Raw genomic sequence first — 21377 nt, 5'->3', positions numbered from 1 at the left:
ACACACAATCTCTTTTGGAACCCCAAACCGGCATATGATGTTTCGCCAGATGAAGTCTCTGACCTCTTTTTCTCGTACTTGCTTGAAGGCCCCTGCTTCTACCCACTTAGTAAAATAGTCAGTGAGTACTAATAGAAATCGTACATTGCCTTTGGATTGTGGTAGTGGACCTAAGATATCCATCCCCCACTTCATAAAAGGCCATGGTGCAACAACCGGTTGTAATAATTCAGCTTGTTGATGCATGTTATTACCATATCTTTGGCACTTGTCACATTTAGACCACAAAATTTTCCGCCTCTTCTACCATTTTTGGCCAGTAATAGCCTGCTCTAATTATAGTCTTTACCAAAGATCTTTCTGCAGCGTGATTCCCACAATGTCCCTCGTGTATTTCTTTCATCACGTATTCCATTTGAGAAGGTCCGAGACATCTTGCTAGAGGGCCACCAAATATTTTTCGATATAAATTGCCCCGATATAAACAATAACGAGCAGCCTTTTGACGAAGTGCCTCAGCCTTTTTCTTATCTTCAGGTAGTATTCCGTACTGCAAAAAATTGACAATCTTATTTCTCCAATCCCAAGTTAGATTATTGTAATTTAACTCGTTTTTATCCTGATCAAGCACTGAATGAAACAAATTTATTACAGATGCGTTTTATTCATTTGTTACTTCTGCAGCGGATGCAAGATTAGACAAAGCGTCTGCCTCAGCATTCTCTTCTCTTAGTATCTGCGTAACTTTCCAAGTTTGGAATTGTCTAACTAAGTCCCGCGCCTTTTCCAGGTATTGCTTCATCCTCGCCTCTCTAGCCATATAAATCCCCTGCATTTGGTTAACTACGATCTACGAATCGCTTTTGATTACGACCTGCTCTTTTCTGAGCTCTCGTGCCAATTCTAGACCTACAATCACAACTTCATATTCTACTTCATTATTCGTAATAAGATGACATTTTATGGCTTCTCGCATAGTTTCTCCAGCTGGTGGTATCAAGACATGCCTAAACCTGCTCCATTTACATTTGATAAGCCATCAGTAAATAAGGTCCAAGTACCTGGATTAGACCTGTTAAATACCTGCAGTTCTTTTTCTGCTTTTTCCTGTATCCCTGGGCTAAAATTTGCCACAAAATCTGCTAAAACCTGTGACTTTATTGCAGTTCTAGGTTGATATGTGATGTAATATTCACTTAGCTCTACAGCCCATTTGGCTAATCTACCTGATAACTCTTTATTATGCAATATATTACGCAAGGGATAGACAGTTACTACAGAGATAAGATGACATTAAAAATAATGTCTTAATTTCCTAGATGCCATAATTAATGCTAGTGCAAGTTTTTTTAAACGAAGATATCGAGTTTCAACATCTAATAAAGACTTGCTAATATAATAAATTGGAGATTGTTTACATTGGTCCTCCTGAACTAATACGGCACTTACAACTACTTCCGAAACATCAAGGTAGATGAGTAGTTTCTCCCCATCTTTTGGTTTGGCTAGCAATGGTGGATTTGACAAGTATGCTTTTAAATTTTTGAGCGCTTGTTGACATTCTTCAGACCATTCAAATTGATTTTGCCTTTTTAGGGCTGAAAAGAACTTAAAGCACTTTTTCGATGACTTTGAAATAAACCTTCCCAAAGCTGAAATTATTCATGTCAAACTCTGTACTTTTTTTTTGCTTGTAAGTATATCCGAAATTTCTTCAATAGCCTTAATCTGCACGAGATTTACTTCAATGCCACAGTTAAAAACAAGGAATCCCAAGAACTTACCTGATGAGACGCCAAATGTACATTTCTCAGGATTTAACTTCATGTTAAATTTGCAAAAAATCTGAAATGTATCTGACAGATGTTGAATATGATCCCTTGCTTGTTGCGATTTGACTAGCATATCATCTATATACACCTCCATGGTTTTTTCTAGATGTTCTTGAAATATTTTGGTCACTAGCCTCTGGTACATGGCCCCAGTATTCTTTAGACCGAATGGCATAATTTTATAGCAGTAAGTCCCCCTGTCTGTAATAAAGGAAGTTTTTTCCTCATCTAGATGATCCATTTTGATCTGATTATATCCTGAATAGGTATCTAAAAAACTTAATAATCCATGTCCTGCAGTAGTATCAATTAGTTGATATATGAGCGGTAATGGAAAAGAATCTTTAGGGCAAACTTTATTTATATCAGTATAGTCTACATAAACTCGCCACTTACCATTATTTTTGGGCACTACTACAGTATTTGCCAACCAATTTGGATACTTTACCTCGCGGATAGACCCGATTTTTAAAGTCTTTTGTACCTCATCCTGAATCACCTGATTCTTGAAGGACCCTTGCTTCCTTTTCTTTTGTTTGACAGGTGGGTATGTTGGATCTTCATTCAGTTTGTGGGTCATTACCTCCAGTGGTATACCTATCATATCTGAATGCACCAAGAAAAATAATCCGCGTTAGCTTTTAAAAATTCAATTTACTTACGTTTCATTTCCAGACTGAGATTGGTTCCAATGTAAACTTTTCTGTTCGGCCAATGTACAAATAATACCACAGCTTCTAGTTCCTCGATTGTTGTTTTGATATTTTCATTTTCTTCTGGTTCTTGAATAATATCAGGCCTCGAGTATACATCTGTTTGCCCGTCTACAGTTGAGGCTTGTGTTGCTCCATCTTCAACTAAATTTTGTAATTGTTATTTTTCGTCGCTTTTTTGCACTTGAGTCTGCCACAGAGTTAATGCTTCGAGAAGCTTGTTGGTCACAATGGATTTGTCGTATTCCCCATTGTGATGGAAACTTGATAACTTGATGTAGGGTATATAGAACAACATCCATCTCGTGAATCCATGGTCTGCCGAAAATCATATTGTAAGCCATATCCATTTCTATCACTTGATGTTTGGTGTCTTTGACTACTCCTTCTGCGAATATGGTGAGTATTATTTCCCCTTTTTGTTACGACGCTCGAGTTGTCAAAACTAGACAAGGTTCGTTCCTTGGGTATCAACTTATCATTGGCTTGCATCTTGTTCAGCACTCTTAACAGAATGATATTCACAGAACTACCTAGATCAATCAAAACTCATTTTATATTAGTGTCATGTACAAGTAAAGATATTACCAGTGTATCATTGTGTGGGGTCAGCACGCCATCTACATCTGCATCATCAAATGTTATACTGTCTTTTTCCAAGACTTAATAGACTCGCTTCCCGTGGGTGACTATAATTTTTGACACCTTCTTTGCTGATGTGTATGTTACGCCATTGATCTTCTCTCCTCCACTTATGACGTTAACCGTTCTTTTTAGTGATGGAGGTTTCAGTGGTTCTTGCCTATTCTTCATATATGCCTACTTTCCCTTTTCACTAAACAATTCTGTTAAGTACCCTTTCTTTAATAGATGTTCAACTTCACCTTGTAATAATCTGCAATCCGCCGTTTTGTGACCGTGATCGTTGTGAAACTCGCACCAAAATTTGGGATTCCTCCTGTTTGGGTTTGATCTCATTTCTTTTGGCCACTGTACCTTATCTCCCATACTTCTTAGAACAACCACCAACTCGGATGTGTTTACATTAAAACTATAACCACCAATTTTTGCTTTTGAACTTCTGTCATAGTCTCGCATGTCTCTCTTGTTTCGCTCTTTTCCGAACCTTGACGACGAACCTGATTCTCTATCCCTTGATCTAGGATCATACCTTGGGTTTTTCTATTTTGAACGCAAATCCCTTCCTGCTGGTCCCATATAAGGTTTGTACCTATTTTTACTGGACCTTTTTTCAGTTTATGCCCGCCTTAAACTTACTCTTTCATCTTTCCGAGACTGAGTGATAGTATCTTTTTCTATCCGTAGCTTTGTGTTGTATCTATTATAAACATCATTCCAAGTTGTTTCAGGATATTCTCGTAAGCTTTCTTCGAGTCTCCTCGTGGCTTCGGAGCTTTTTTCATTCAGATTATTAGCAAAGGCCATAGCCGCCCATTTATCAGGTACACGTGGCAACATCATCCTTTCAAGCTGGAATCTGTCTACGAATTCCTTGAGCAGCTCCATATCTCCTTATTTTATTTTGAAAATATCCTCCATTCTTTTTTTTTAACTTTTTAAGCTCCCGAGTGTGCTTTGATAAATGAATCTGCAAGCTCAGCAAAAGAATCAATAGAATTTTCAGGTAAAAGAGAATACCATGTTAGTGCTCCCTTCGTGAGTGTTTCTCCAAATTTTTTGACCAACACTGATTCAATTTCTTGCTTGGTCAAATCGTTGCCCTTTATACCAGTTGTAAATGCAGTTATGTGATCCCGTGGATCAGTTGTTCCATCGTACTTCGGGATATCAGACATCTTGAATTTCTTTGGAATTGGTAAAAGAGCGGCACTTAGCTTCCAAGGTTGTTGAGAGTATTTTTCCATGTCTATCCCCTTGATTACGGGCGATACTCCAGGTATCTGCTCTATGCGATCGCTCTGCTCCTTAAGCTGTTTCTGCAAAGTTAGTACTATACTTTGTTAATCAGAATTAACTAGGCTACCCGACCCTCCATCACGAGATTCGTTGGGAGTTCCTTCGCTGCCTGAGTTAATGAGTCCCGAGTGAGGATTTTCTATGGTCGCGTTGTTGTTTGGAGGTGGTGTTGGTGGTACATTCAACAACCTGCTAACAAAAGCCTGAAGAGTATTGTTGGCCTGTTGAGCGATTAATTGTTTCAATGCTTCATCAATAGCTTGATCATTCTCATGCCGCTGATTCATATTTGATTCAGATCCATCGGGAATCCCTTCTCGAGACTGTCGAGGAGAGTTTTGCTGTGAGGGGGCTGGAGTTCCATCACCTTGTTGATTCAACTAATGTTGTTGATTTGTTTGGTGCTATAAATTTTGTTGGTTGTTGTCGTTGACGTTCGACGTGATTGTTTTGACAAAAGAACTGATTTAGAAAGTAAAAGATTATCAGATTCCCGGCAACGGAACCAATTTGTTTAACCAAAAAATAGAAATTTCGGTCAAAGCCTATTTTTAGAAGAACTCAGGTTACTGATAATAAAATAAAGAAATAATTGTATAACGAGAAAGGAAAATTAGACTGAGAAGTAGTCGAGTAAGCAATATAAAGCAATGTAAATAAGTATATTCCAATAATAATTAGTGTATCCACACAAATGTTATTTCTCTCCCTTTTATAGCTATTTCTAAGTACACTGTTTCATTCCTCTCATAATAGAGCCATTATGAGCATCTAATGACATTAATAAAACGTTATAATTGGCAATCGTAACTGTTTTGTGAAGATTCTATAACGTTTCCTATCATTTACGCTCATTAATTGAAGATATTACAAATTTGTACTTTTTGTTGTCTTGGTTCATTCCACTGGTGTCTGTTCAAATTATCAAGAGCCCCGAGTGACTGTTCCTTCTTGTCTTCTTGACATTTCGCTCGTACCTTAAGACTCACGTCTCTTTAAGTACTCTTTACCAGCTGTCACTTTTCTAATAATCCACGTGTCTTGACATGTCAATCATATAATTGATTCCAAGTGTAATATCGATTTTTCCCCAATACACGCGTTAAGTGTGATTTGCTCGTCTTGAACAATAGTGAGAGGATTAAATTTCTTAAGATTGTTAATTTTTTTCGCATGTTTTACTGTTACTAACATTTCCAATACTGTAACTTTGTCCAACTCATTTTATGTAGTTCAGAAATATGCTGCAAATTAGACTAAACTACTTCCCTGTTTCGTCATTTGTATTTCCCTTTTCGTAAATTTTCTCATCTTCCGATTATATATTCAATTTTATTTTTCCAAAATCTTGAAAAAGTCCATTAAGAGCCCCTATCTCCTTGTTTCTTTATCTCTCTCTATTCTGAATTTCCGTGTGTGTTGACTTTCTCATATTTAATCTACTTGCATCCTTGCATGGACCCTTCTTAATTACTTCTTCTCTTCACACATATATATATATATCTCTTCCTCCACACTCCATTGTCAAACAATTTTTTCCATCTTCATCTTTTCATTACATTTTTGTCCATTAATTCCTCCTAAACAACATTCAAATCACTCCCAAAAAAAAAATATGGAAGAAGTTGAAGTTCCTTCCTATTTTCTTTGTCCAATCTCAATGGAAGTAATGAGGGATCCAGTTACAATCTCAACTGGAATCACCTATGACAGAGAGAACATAGAAAAATGGTTATTTTCATGCAAACACACAACTTGTCCTGTCACAAAACAAGAACTACAAATCACAGATCTCACCCCAAATCACAATCTCCGCCGTCTGATCCAATCTTGGTGCATATTAAATTCTTGTCATGGTATCCAACGAATCCCAACTCCAAAACCTCAAGTTCACAAAACCCATGTTGTTAAAATCCTAAACGAAGCCAAAAAATGTCCAGAAATGCAACTTAAATGCCTTAGGAGACTTAGATCAATTGCACATGCAAATGAGAGTAACAAAAAATGTTTGGAGTCAGCTGGGGTTGTTGCTTTTTTAGCATCAGTGATTAAGAAAAGAGAAGTGGCTTTAGTTGAAGATTCAGAATTCACAAAGGCAAGTGATGAAGCTTTAAATATTCTTTTTCATCTTAATCCTTCTGATGAAGAGTTGAAAAGGTTCATTTCCCAAGATGAACAATTCTTGGATTCTTTACTTCATTTCTTGAAATGTGGGAATTTCCAATCTCGAGCCTATGCGATAATGTTATTAAAATCAGCTTTCAATGTGGCTGATCCAGCACAATTAATTGGTATAAAGCCAGAATATTTTAAAGCTATAGTTGGTATACTAAATGATAAAATTTCCGAACAAGCAACAAAGGCAGCACTCAAGATTCTAGTTGAATTATGTCCATGGGGAAGAAATAGAATAAAAGCAGCTGAAAATGGAGCAGTTTTAGCACTAATTGAACTTCTCCTTGACACAAAAGAAAGAAGGGGTTGCGAATTGATACTTGCAGTATTGGATCATTTATGTAGTTGTGCTGAAGGGAGAGCTGAATTATTAAGCCATGGGGCAGGAATAGCAATTGTTTCAAAGAAAATTCTAAGGGTTTCACATGTGGCAAGTGATAGGGCAGTGAGGATTCTTTGTTCAATATCTAAGTTCTCAGCTACAAGTAAAGTTCTACAAGAAATGTTGCAAGTTGGAGTTGTGTCAAAGTTGTGTTTGGTGCTTCAAGTGGATACTAGTCCAAAAACAAAGGAGAAAACTAAAGAAATTCTAAGGTTGCATTCTAGGGTTTGGAGGGATTCCTTATGTATTCCTTCTCATTTGCTCTCTTCTTACCCTTCATGATTTTAAAGAAAAGGTATCTTGAAGATAAGTCCTTTTTCAAATCCATTGTATTTTTGCCTTTTTCATGTACATAATTCATAGGTTTGACAGGTGTGGTTTTTACCATTGCGGATATATTTTTAAGTGTATGAAAACAACAAGCATAGTAAAAAAATCATCTGATTTATGGATCTAGCTTTTTGAGATATATCATATTTGGAGTGGTTGTATTTTTTGCTATTTGCCAACTTAGAATCTAGTCAGCAGCGGATCCAACATTTAAATTTGATGGGTTCAATCTTTAAGATTTTTAACATTGAACTCTCATTGTATTTTTGATATTATGAGTTTTGATTTAATATTTATTGAAACTGTAGTGATTTTTCACATACATATTAAAACTTTGTGCCAGAAATACTTGGTTTGGTTGAACGCTCAGCCACTAGATCTGCTGGAACCACAAAAGCATTTGAGCTTTCGAAACAAAAAATCATTTTTATGTAATTCCCACTAGTATATTAAAGGAAAATTATCTGCTTATAAATTCTGAAAGTTTTAAGTTAATTTTCCTGGCTAGGGGACCTCTTGGCCTAGTAATAAAGTAGTTGGTAGAAGATGAAATTGGGGTATAGTTCAGAAATTGGAAGATCTAAGCATTAAGAGGACTTAATTAGATCTGTGTTCCATACGTGTTCTTATTGTTGCCATTTATATATGTTATATCTGACCTATCTATTTATAACTATATTTTTGTTATCTTTATTTAATTAGTCTGAAAAACTATTATCTGTCTTCAAGCTGTATTGATCTGTCCAAAGCTTAGCCCAACCATATAGCCGTATGGCACAGTTCTTAAATGTTTTCAATTTTTCTTATTGTATCTTTTTTTCCTTTGACCTAATAGTAATTGAGGAAATATTATATATATTCAGAGCGTAGGGAACATATAATTTCAAAGCGCACTAAGAATCTACAAGTTATATTACTTTATCCCTTAAACTTATACTATACTTTAGCCAAGTTTTCTTCAATACGACTGTCTGAAAATATTCTCGACCCTTTGTTCAATCACCAGCACAGTGTTAGAATAAGCAAATTAGATATATTAAATGCTGGTTAATACTTTGGGCCTAGTCGTTTTTTACTCTTTGTATTTATAGTTTGGCCCAAATATACAAATTCGGAGTTAGGGGCCCATTCATTGTATTTCTTCATTTTTCCGGGTTACTATAAATAGTGAAGCCCGAGTATGTAATAAGGGGACTTTGATTCATTTTGAGATATACAGAATAAGCGATGCTCTCGAAGCTTCTGTTCTTAGCAAACATGGCGTAAAGCCTAGTCTTCAAACTTTCTCATCTCTTCTATTTCTTCTCATGTTAACATGGTATCAGAGCCGAGATCCATCTAAATCTCGTGCTGAGAGTTCGATTGATTCCACACTCGTCCTCTCTCGTTGTTTTTCTATATACTTCGGCTGATTTTGATTTTCTTGTGAGATTCGTGGTCCGGTGGTGGTTTTTTGCTCAATTTTTCTCCAACATCGTGTTCAACCATCTACTCTATTGCATAGCAGCAGTGAATTTTACTTTCAGACGGTTTCAAGGATTTTGACTGAAATTAGGATTTGCTCGTATCGAAGCTCTATGATGGCGGCTGATATTGAGGTGTTTTTCTGGTTGAAGACCGTAGCTCTTTCCGGTTGCGAAGGAGATTGGTAACATCAACTTCATCCTTCATTACATCTTTGTATTTCTACTTGCATGACCTAGGTTCTCTGTATAATTGATTGTGAATCTGATAACATGACCAACGGAACTCCTGATTCATCTTCAACTCCTGCTATTTCTTGCAATGCCCTCCATGAGGATGATTATACTCATCCATGTCATCCTCTCTATGTGCATCCATCAAATGTTTTGGGGACCTCGTTGGTTTCCACTCCGTTTGATGGAACATATATGGTAGTTGGAGGTGTACTATTCTTGTTGCACTTTCAATTAGAAACAAACTAGATTTTATAAATGGAAACTCTCAGAAGCCTTCACCTACTTCACCTCTTGCCAGACAATGGTAGAGGTGTAATGACCTTGTCATTTCCTGGTTAGTAAACTCATTGTCTAAAGAAATATCTCGCAGTGTGGAGTATTTAGAGTTTGCTACGGAAATTTAGAATGAGTTAGAAGAGAGATATGGTAAGGCTGATGGTGTTAGAGTTTTAGAACATAAGAAAGAGTTAACACATATTTCCCAGGGGTCTCTTGACATAGCCTCATATTTCAACAAAATCAAATAGTTATGGGATGAAATAACTTCTATATCTGCTGGTCGAACTAGGGTGTGTTCTTGTGGGGCTAAGTCTGCAGAAGATGAGGAACAGAGGGCTTATAAGTTTTTAATAGGTTTGAGTGATACATATGTCCAAACCAAAAGTAATATTCTCATTATGAAACCACTTCCTTCAGTTGGGCTGTGTATAGCATTTTATTATCTGATGAGAAGCAGAGGAATGTGTATACTGCTACTCAGTTTCCTTCTACTTCTGCATCATTTAATGTTGGGGTCTCCAGGTGTGATGACCCGGCCAGTCATCTCATAAGTTACCGCTCCGTTTCCCCTATTTTTGCTTCTTATTACTTTGTTTATCGGTTCTATGAGTGATCGAGTTGGTTGGCTCGGGTTCGGAAAGGATTTGGTAAGGTTTGAGACACTTAGTCTCTTTTGAGGAAGCTTAAGTTGAAAAAGTCAACCAGATGTTGACTTATATGTTAGAGGGATCGGATGTAAATTTCAATGGTTCGGATAGCTTCGGGAGGTGATTTGGGACTTAGGAGTATGATCAGAATGTGTTTTGGAGGTCCGGAGTAGATTTAGGCTTGAATTGGCGAAATTGGATTTTTGGCATTTTCTGGTTGATAGGTGAGATTTTGATATAGGGGTCAGAATAGAATTCCGAGAGTTGTAGTAGTTCTGTTGTATTATTTGGGATATGTGTGTAAAATTTCAGGTCATTCAGACGTGTTTTGGTTGGGGTTTTTATCAAGAGCATAATTTAGAAGATTTTATAATTCTTAGGCTTGAATCTGATGCAAATTTGGTGTTTTGATGTTGGTTTGAGTGTTTCGAAGATTGGAACAAGTTTTAATGATGTTATGGAATATGTTGGCATATTTGGTTGAGGTTACGGAGGCCTCGGGTGAGTTTCGGGTGGTCAATCAGATCATTTCATGTTGTTGAGAATTGCAGAAAAACTGTTGAGTGTTGCAGAGAAATTAGACCTTCACGTTCGCGAGTAGGTCCTCGCGTTCGCGAAGGGTTAGTTGGTGAAGGCTGAGATTTTAGCCTTCGTATTCCCGAGAAAGGCTCCACGTTCGCGAAGGACTGGGTGATCAGGCATCGCGTTAGAGAGAAAGGGAGCGCGTTCGCATAGAGGAAGTTGGGCAGCTGAGTTTCAGGATGTTTATTCATCGTGTTCGCGAGAGAGGGAGCGCGATCGCGAAGGGTCAAGTTGAGGAGCCATCACCTTCGCGAGTGGCTAGTCGCGATCGCAAAGAGGAATGTTTTGGTCAAAGTTGGTTTGTGCTTCGCGAACGCGAGGCGTTGACCGCTCTCGTGAAGAAGGAATTAAGGCCTGGGCAGAATGTTTAAATAGTCTTCTTGTCCGTGATTTTAGGGTTTGTTTCCACCATTCTTGAGCAATTTTGGAGATTTTTGAAGAGGATTGAAGAGGGATTCAAGGGGAAACACTTGGAGGTAAGATTCATGGACTTAATACTCTATTCTTATGTGAATTCTACCTAATTAATCATGGAAATTAAGCCTAAAATTGAAGAACTATGGCTTGAAATTGGAGACCTAGAAATTGGGATTTGAGGGGTCGTTTGTGGTTGGATTTTGATGATGCTTTTGGTATGAATGAACTCGGGGAGTGATAAGGAGTCCATTGATGTAAATTTTATCGAAATTTGAGACGTGGACCCGGAGGTCAGATTTGGCCAATTTCGGGATTTGTGTTGTAAATTGATTTCTTTCGAGTGGGCTTTGTTCTCTTAGCACATTTTGATGGTTTTGCACTAATTTTGGTTAGATTTGGAGCATCCGGAGGCCGATTCGAGGGGCAAAGGCATCACGAGCTAGAGATTTGTACCGGGTAGAGGTGAGTAATGATAGTAAATATTGTCCTGAGGGTATGAAACCTCAGATAACACATCGTTGTGTTATATTGAGATGACGCAGATGCTAGATGACGAACGTGGGGTCGTACACTATCGGGGATCGTGACTTAGTCCATCCCGAATGAATGTTTTACCGCGTATTTGATTAAAAACTATTTGCTATCATCATGTTTTGGGCTGAATGCCATATTTGGGCCTCGTGCCAACTATTTGACGCAGATACTGTTTTCATAACTCAACCATGTTTACTCAGCTTTAACACTTCAATGATATTTTAAATGATATTTTGGACTGAGCACCTTGTTTTACTGTTGCCCAAGTGGCTTGTGAGATTTTGACTGAGTAAGGCCGAGAGCCTATGTTGTGAGGAAACATAGATTATGATTATGAGGCCGATGGCCTGAGATTTGTACGCCACAAGGTGGCTTGTTGATATGAGGCCGAGAGCCTATGTGATTATGCTACGAGATGGCTTGATATTGCGCTTGGGCCGTAAGGGGACCCTTCAGGAATCTGCACACCCCCAGTAAGCGGGGGTACCCATTGTGATGTAAGATATAGCCCGAGGGGCTGGTATTGTTTCTGAGATATTGCTCGAGGGGCAGATTTACTGATACTGTATCCAAGGGGCGATCTTTTATGTATTTATCTGTTGTAGCTGCTTTTCATTTAATTATTTAACTGTTAACAAGGCATTTTATGAAGTTTAAACTGAACTAAAGTGACTTGCATATTTTCACTATTTCATTACTTTTACTGCTTCCTTATAGCTTGTGTTGTGACTTATGTGATTTCCTATTTCTCAGTCTTTATTTGCGATTATTGCTCACTGAGTTGGAGTACTCACTTCACTCCCTGCACCTCGTGTGCAGATTCAGGCGCATCAGGTCCCGCTAGCGAGTGTTGATCTTTCCAGCTCAAACGGATTCGAAGATTCACTAGGTAGTTGCCGGCATTCGCAGCCCAAAGCTTCTTCCCTTATCTTATCTTTCTCTGTTTTAGATCTGTATTAGACTATGTAGACTTTTCTTGTATTATCCGAATTGTAGATGTTTATGACTGGTGACACCCCGGTATCAGGCTGGGTTGGGTTTGTTTTCCGCAAATTATTTTGTTCACTGCTTATTTTGGAATTTATCATGTTTAAGACTTAATGCTTATTATATTAATTGCTTAAATTGAAATGGAAATATGTCGGTTGTCCTTGTCTTTATGAGAGGCGCCATCACAACCAGGTCTGGGTCTTAGGGTCGTGACAAGTTGGTATTAGATCCTAGGTTACATAGGTCTCACGAGTCATGAGCAGGTTTAGCAGAGTCTCGCGGATCGGTACGGAGACGTCTGTATTTATCGTCGAGAGACTTCAAAACCTTTAGGAAAAACTTCATATTCTTGAAATTGTTGTCGTGCGAATTTGTTGATCCGAGTACTAAACTTCTGTTATTCTATTCTCTCACAGATGTTGAGGACACACGTTACCGGTCAGGATGGATGACCACCAATACCACCATCGGTGGTCACTAGAGGCCGGGATGGGGTTGTGGTCGTGGTAGGGGCAGAGGTGTGGCCAACACAATAGCTGGGGCAGCACCTGCAAATCCACCAGTCGCCTCAGTTCAGGATTAGGTCCCAGCTGTGGATGCTCCAACAGCACCAGTTCAGGCACCAGCTGTGCCCATTGTGATTCCGGGTCGTCAGGAGGCCTTGGCTCAGATTCTGTCAGTTTGCACTAGCCTAGCTCAGGTGGTTTCAGTCACTACAGCTGCAACTACTTCTTAAGTCGGGGAAGGCACTCAGACTCCCGCTGCTCGCACACCTAAATAAGTCATGCAGGGACTTCAGACACCGGGGGCGCATCCAGCCTAACCGGTTGCAACTGCTCAGGACTATGTAGTTCCTGCCATGCCAGAGGTCGAGAAGCATAGGTTGGAGAGGTTTGGTAGACTTCAGCCTCCGACCTTCAGTGTTACAGAGGGCGAGGATGCCTAGGGTTTCTTGGATAAATGTTAGTGGATTCTTCGTACAGCGGGTATTCTGGAGACCAGCGAGGTCGCTTTCACTGCTTATTAGTTTTCTGGAGCTGCTTTCACTTGGTGGGAGACTTTTGAGAAGCGTAGGCCTGTTGGTGCAACACCCCTTACCTGGCAGCAGTTCTCCGTTCTCTTTTTGGAGAAGTATATACCGCAGTCTCGCAGAGACGAGCTGCGCAGGCAGTTTGAGTGGTTGCGTCAGGGAGAGATGACTGTGACGCAATATGAGATGAGATTCTCAGAGTTAGCTTGTCATGCTATTTGGTTGGTTCCAACAGATAGAGAGAGGATTAGGAGGTTTGTTGATGGCCTCACTTATCAGCTTCGTATTCGCATGACCAGGGAGAGGGTGACTAGTGCTACTTTTAAGGAGGTGGTAGACATTGCTCGTGAGATTGAGTTTGTTCATCGCCATGAGCGAGAGGAGAGGGAGGCCAAGAGGCCTTGAGGATCTGGTAGTTATAGTGGTGCTCCCTCGAGAGGTCAGTTTCAGCACGGCCGAGGCCGTCCATTCAGGCATGCTCAGCTAGCTTTCCCAAGTTATCGTGGGGCGTCATCGGGTCATGGTTCTCACAATTCTCATCAGGGCGAGTCATCACTTAGTGCCCTTCCAGCTCAGCGTTCATCCCATGCTTCATCAGTTCAGGGCTCTTCTATGTTAGGTGCATCATCTAGTCATTCCGGTGCTAGGGGTTCCCTTCAGTCCCCTTCTCCAGCACCTGGAAGTTGTTATGAGTGTGGAGAGATGGGTCATATGTGGAGGCAGTGTCCTCGTCGTCTTGCGGGTTCATCTCAGTAGAGGAGTTAGCCATCGGCTTCAGTACCAGTTATTTCACCACTACCCGCCCAGCCAGTCAGGGGTGGAGGTCAGTTAGGTAGGGGTCGCCCTAGAGGGGGAGGTCGATCAGGTAGTGGTTAGGCCCGTTTCTATGCACTTCCAGATAGACCCGATGCTATTCCTTCTGATGTTGTTATTACAGATATTGTCTCAGTCTGCCACAAAGATGCTTCTGTATTTTTTGATCCCGGTTCCATCTTTTCTTATGTGTCATCATACTTTGCTCGTTACTTGGGTACACCTCGTGAGCCTCTTGCTTCACCTGTTCATATATGTACCCCGTTGGGCGATACTATTATTGTAGACCGTGTGTACCAGTCATGTGTGGTGACTATTGGGGGTCTGGAGACCCGAGTGGATCTTTTATTATTGTGTATGGTGGATTTTGATGTTATTTTGGGCATGGATTGGCTATCTCTGTGTCGTGCTATTCTGGACTGTCATGCCAAGACAGTCACATTGGGTATACCGGGTGTGCCACGGATTGAGTGGCGAGGTTTGATTGATTATGTTCCTAGTAGGGTGATTTCATTCTTGAAGGCCTAGCGTATGGTTGGTAAGGGTTGTCTCTCGTATCTAGCCTTTGTGAGGGATGTCGGTGCAGAGACTCCCAGTATTGATTCGGTTCCAGTTGTGAGGGATTTTCCCGATGTGTTTCCTATAGACCTACCAGGCATGCCACCGGACATGGATATTGACTTTGGTATTGACCTGGTGCCGGGCACTCAGCCCATCTCTATTCTGCTATATCATATGGCACCAACAGAGTTGAAGGAGTTAAAGGAGCAAATTTAGGAACTCCTTGATAAGGGGTTCATTCGGTCTAGTGTGTCACCTTGGGGTGCGCCGGTTCTATTTGTGAAGAAGAAGGATGGCACTATGAGGATGTGCATTGATTACAAGCAATTGAACAAAGTAACAATTAAGAACAAGTATCCTTTGGATCGCCTTGATGATTTGTTTGACTAGCTTCAGGGAGCGAGAGTGTTCTCCAAAAGTGATCTCTGTTTAGGTTATTACTAGTTGAAGATCAGGGACTCGGATAATCTTAAGACATCTTTCAAGACCCTATATGGTCATTATGAGTTCTTGGTGATGTCTTTTGGGCTGACCAATGCCCCAGCAACATTCATGCATTTGATGAACAGCGTGTTCCGACCTTATCTCGACTCGTTTGTCATAGTCTTCATTGATGATATTCTAGTGTATTCGCGTAGTCAGGAGGAGCACGTGGAACATTTGGGAGTTGTTTTGCAGTGATTGAGGGAGGAGAAGCTTTATGCAAAATTCTCCAAGTGTGAGTTTTGGCTCAGTTCAATGGCTTTCTTGGGACACGTGGTGTCCAGCGAGGGTATTTAGGTTGATCCGAAGAAGATAAAGGCAGTTCAGAGTTGGCCCAGACCATCCTCAACCATAGTGATTCGCAGCTTTCTTGGTTTGGCAGGTTATTATCGTCGGTTTGTTCAGGGATTCTCATCTATCGCATCGCCCTTGACCAAGTTGACTCAGAATGGTGCCTCATTTGTATGGTCGGAGGAGTGTGAGGAGATCTTTTAGAAGCTCAAGATGACCTTGACCACAACTCCAGTGTTAGTTTTACCATCAGCTTCAAGTTCATATACCGTGTATTGTGATGCTTCGAGAGTTGGTATTTAGTGTGTATTTATGCAGTAGGGTAGAGTTATTGCTTATTCTTCTTGTCAGTTGAAGCCTCATGAGAAGAACTACCCCGTTCATGATTTGGAGTTGGCTGCCATAGTTCACGCGATTTGGAGGCATTATTTGTATAGTGTGTCTTGTGAGGTGTTTACTGATCATTGTAGCCTCCAGCACTTGTTGAAACAGAAGGATCTCAATTTGAGGCAGCGGAGGTGGTTGGAGTTGCTAAAGGATTATGATATCACTATATTGTACCATCCGCATTATTAGGCTTACCTTCTGTTTTAGGAAGTGGGAAAGGATCACTATGGACTTTGTAGTTGGGCTCCATGGACTTTGAGGAAGTTCGATGCTATTTGGGTGATTGTGGATCGGCCGACCAAGTCCACACACTTCATTCATGTGTTTACTACTTATTCTTCAGAGCGGTTGGCAGAGATCTATATCCAAGAGACTGTTCGTTTGCATGGTGTCCCAATTTCCATCATTTCAGATAGGGGCACTCAGTTTACTTCACAGTTTTAGAGGTTGGTGCAGCGAGAGTTGCGTACTCAGGTTGAGTTGAGCACAACCTTTCACCCTCAGATGGACGGGCAGTCCAAACGCACTATTCAGATATTGGAGGACATGTTGCGTACTTGTGTCATTGATTTAGGAGGGTCATGGGATCAGTTTCTACCACTTGTAGAGTTTGCTTATAACAACAGCTACCAGTTGAGTATTCAGATGGCTCCATATGAGGCTTTGTATGTGAGGCGGTGTAGATTTCCATTTGGTTGGTTCGAGCCGGGTGAGGCTAGGCTATTGAGGACAAACTTGGTGCAGGATGCTTTAGAAAAGGTGAAGGTAATTTTGTCACGACTCCAGTTCTCCCTCCGTGAACCATCGTGATAACACCTAGTCTCTACGACTAGGTAAGCCTAATAATGCGGAAAATAAACCAATTTGCAGAAGAAAACAAATAAAAACCGAAATAGTGATATACACAGTGTTTAATAGTGTCGCTCGGCATACACAATATCAACTCTCAAAACTAATACTTTTCCCAAAACCCGAAATCTCATGAAACCACAAGCCTTGGAATATCTACCAGTGTCTAACTCTAGAATATCTAACAAAGAAAAGAAATACCGAAGGGCTAATACAATAGGGAGAGTAGAAAGGGACTCTTTGGTCTGCGGACGTGGTAGATATTCCTCGAAGTCTCTGGAATAGTCGCCTCGCCTCAAGGGTGATAGGACTGAGTCGAAGTACCTAGATTTGCACATGAAAAACATGCGCAGAAAGGGCATGAGTACACCACATCGAAAATAATTAGTAAATGCCAAGACTAACCTCGGTCGGGTAGTGACGAGGAAGATCAGGGCCCTACTGAGGTTAAATAAGATATAAGGTTTAACAATGTGAAATAAACGATCTAAATAAGTACAACAGTAAAAATAACACAAGATATGAAGGACAACAACAACTATTATAGAGGCAAAGTAAACACAGAAAGTAATACAGCTCAGTACCAAAAATAACAACCAGGGATCTCCCAGGATACCGTCATGTCGTCCCATTTATACATATCCAATGGATCTACCAGGATACCGTCCCGTAGTCCAACTCATAGTGCGCGGGGATCTACCGGAATCTCGTTCCGTAGACCCAAATGTAAATATCCAGTACTGGGGGAATCTATCGGGTGCAGTCCCGTAGTTCCATATAATTGTGCAGGGGGATCTACCGAAATTCCACATCCATAGTCCCAAATAAACAGACAAGGGGGAGCTACCGGAATCCCACATCCGTAGTCCCAAATAAACATACAGCAACATCAGGAAAATATTCAGCAAATGTAAATTTCATATTAAGGCAAACAAGTAATTCTAGCCTAGCATGCTGCACAGAATTCAGGTAAAGCAGTTTGAGCAAATAAGGCAATTAAATCACTTAGACATGCTTTCCTAAGCTAACAACATGCTTTAAGTGCAAGTAATATAAACAGGAAAAGAAACATACTAGTAATTACTTAATGAAATCGGGTTTTCAACAATTAGCACAAGTACACACTCATCACCTTACGTACAAGGCATTTCAATTAATAGTAATACCAAATCCTAATGGGAAGGTCCCCCACACAAGGTTAGGCAAGTCACTTACCTCGAACCGGTTCAAAATCAACTCGAAACCACGTTTTTACCACGAGTACTCGACTCCAAATGGCCCAAATCTATTCAATTCAATTGCATAATGTAATTAACACTTCAAGTAACTGATTCTACAATTAAATTCTAAGCTAATACGCAAAATTAGATAAAATGACCAAAATGCCCCTTGGGCCCACATCTCGAAATCGGGTAAAATCTATATTTTCAAAATCCTCATACTCTCACGAGTTCATGCATACCAAAATTATCCAAATCTAAGGTCAAATTCCCAATCAAAATTCGAATTCTAGGTCTAAGAACTTTTTCCAACCTTTCCCCAATTTTCATCTCCTATGCGAAATTAAATGATGAAACTAACTATAGATTGATGGAATATAACTAGAAAAGGTTAAAGAATTGTTACCCAATGATTTTCTCTTCAATTTCCTCCCAAAATCGCCCTCTCCCGAGCTCCAATTTGATTTTTCCAAGTTTTGAACCAAACCCTCAAAATTTCATATCTCTGCCCAGCAATTACCGCATCTGCGGTCAAGGGAGCGCACCTGCGGTCCCGCACCTGCGGAAGAATGCATCGCATGTGCAAAAAGTCACTTAACGGGCTAGGTCCGCATCTGCGGTCGCTTGGCCGCATCTGCGGCACCGCATTTGCGAAAACCCAGCCACACATGTGGATCCTGGAGCTTGGGCCAAATCTCACTGCTGCGGCCACATAGCCGCACCTGCGGTCCCACACTCGCAAGTGCGGTTATGACAGGTTCAGCAATTCCAAATTCTTCCTAAGTCCAATTCCACTTCCGTTACGCACCCAAAACTCACCCGAGACCCCGGGACCTCAACTAAATATACCAACCAGTCCTAAAACATCAAACGAACCTATTCCAGCCCTCGAATCACATCAAACAATGCTAAAACCACAAATCACTCTTCAATCCAAGCCTAAGGATTTCCAAAACTTTCAAATTATGCTTTCGATCAAAAAGTATATCAAACCTCGTCCGAATGACCTGAAATTTTGCACACACGTCATATTCAACACTACGAAGCTTCTCCAACTTTCGGAATTCCATTTCGACCCTTGGATAAAAATCTCACTATCGAACCAGAAACTTCAAAATTTGACTTTCGGCATTTCAAGCCTAAATTAGCTACATACCTCCAAAACACAATCCGAACACGCCCTTAAGCCCGAAATCACCCAACGGAACCATTAGAATTCCATTCTAAGGACGTCTTTACACTGTTCCGACTACAGTCAATTTTCCAACACTTAAGTTCTTATTTAGGGACTAAGTGTCCCAAAACTCTCCGAAACTCAAAATCGAACATCCCGGCAAATCAAAATAGTAGAAATAAACATGAGGAAAATAGATAATAGGGGATCGGGGCGTAAATTATTAAAATGACCGGCCAGGTCGTTACATCCTCCAACACTTAAACATTCGTTCATCCTCGAACAAGCATAGAGACATACCTGAAGTAGTGAAAAGATGAGGGTAATGGCTGCGCATATCCTGCTCGATCTCCCAGGTCGCCTCCTCGACCGGCTAACCCTGCCACTGAACCTTCACTGATGCAATATTCTTTGACCTCAGCTTTCTAACCTGCCTGTCCAATATTGCCACTGGCTCCTCAACATATGATTGATTCATGTCCAACTGGACTGAACTACAATCTAACACGTGCGACAGATCACCGTGATACTTCCGGAGCATCGAAACATAAAATACTGTATGAACTCCTGCCAAGCTGGGAGGTAAGGCAAGCTCATAAGCAACCTCCCCAACACACGTCAATATCTCAAAAGGGCCAATAAACCTCGGACTCAATTTCCCTTTCTTCCCAAATCTCATAACGCCCTTCATAGGCAAAACCCGAAGCAGAAACCCGCTCTCCAACCATATAGGAAACATCACGAACCTTTCAGTCAGCGTAGCTCTTCTGTCTAGACTGGGATGTATGGAGTCTATCCTGAATCACCTTGACCTTCTCCAATGCATCTTGAACCAAGTATGTGCCCAATAATCTTGCCTCCCCCGGCTCAAACCAACCCACCGGGGATCGACACCGCCTACCATATAAAGCCTCATACGGCACCATCTGAATGCTGGACTGATAGCTGTTATTGTAAGCAAACTCCGCCAGTGCAGGAACTAATCCCAAGACCCTCCAAACTCAATAACACACGCTCGGAGCATATCCTCAAGAATCTGAATAGTGAGCTCGGACTGTCCATCCATCTGAGGGTGAAATGCTGTACTCAACTCCACCCGACTACCCAACTCATGCTGAACGGCCCTTCAGAACCGTGATGTGAACTGAGTACCTCTATTTGAAATGATGGAAACTAGAATACCATGCAGACGAAAAATCTCCCGGATATAAATCTCCACCAGACACTCCGAAGAATAGGTAGTACACACAAGAATGAAATGCGCAGACTTGGTCAGCCGATCCACAATCACCCAAATGGCATCAAACTTCATCAAGGTCCGTGGGAGCCCAACTACAAAGTCTATGGTGATTCGCTCCCACTTCCACTCCAGAATCTCTATCTGCTGAAGCAACCCACCCGGTCTCTGGTGCTCATACTTCACCTGCTGACAGTTGAGGCACTGAGTTGCAAACCCAACTATATCTTTCTTCATCCGCCTCCACCAATAGTGTTGTCTCAAATCCTAATACATCTTCGCGACACCCAGATGAATGGAATACCGTGAACTATAGGCCTCCTCTAGAATCAACTCTCGAAGCCCATTAGCATTGGGTACACATATCCGACCCTGCATCCTCAATACCCAATCCTCACCACTAGTCACATCCCTAGCATCACCGTACTGAACCTTGTCCTTGAGGACAAGCAAATGAGGGTCATCATACTGACGCTCCCTGATACGATCAAGTAAAGAAGACCGAGAAACCATGCAAGCTAGAACCCGACTAGGCTCCGAGAGATCCAATCTCACAAATTGGCTGGCTAAGGCCTAAACATCCATCGCCATAGGCCTCTCCGATGCTGGTAAATAAGCCAAACTCCCCAAACTCTCTGCCTGGTGACTCAAAGCATCGGCCACAAGATTGGCCTTTCCCGGGTGATACAAAATAGTGATATCATAGTCCTTCAACAACTCCAACCACCTCCTCTGGCACAAATTAAGATCTTTTTGCTTGAACAGGGGATGCAAGCTCCGATGATCAGTATAAATCTCACAAGGCACACCGTA

General features: G+C 40.9%; 1 protein-coding gene across 1 annotated transcript; it reads left to right on the top strand.

Moving 5' to 3' along the window:
- The first annotated feature begins 6015 nt into the window (after positions 1–6015).
- Positions 6016–7496, top strand: LOC104248832 (E3 ubiquitin-protein ligase PUB23-like). The gene has a single exon (XM_009805157.1). The coding sequence runs from the start codon at positions 6099–6101 to the stop codon at positions 7320–7322; it is 1224 nt and encodes a 407-aa protein (XP_009803459.1). The 5' UTR covers positions 6016–6098; the 3' UTR covers positions 7323–7496.
- The last annotated feature ends 13881 nt before the right edge of the window (positions 7497–21377 follow it).

Source organism: Nicotiana sylvestris, chromosome 11, assembly GCF_000393655.2.
Source record: "Nicotiana sylvestris chromosome 11, ASM39365v2, whole genome shotgun sequence".
Taxonomy (NCBI): Eukaryota; Viridiplantae; Streptophyta; class Magnoliopsida; order Solanales; family Solanaceae; genus Nicotiana; species Nicotiana sylvestris.
This window is presented reverse-complemented; position numbering and strand designations above follow the sequence as displayed.

Bases quoted from the DNA above. Each gene is read 5' to 3' on its own strand.
- LOC104248832 (XM_009805157.1), top strand. From the start codon at position 6,099: ATGGAAGAAGTTGAAGTTCCTTCCTATTTTCTTTGTCCAATCTCAATG.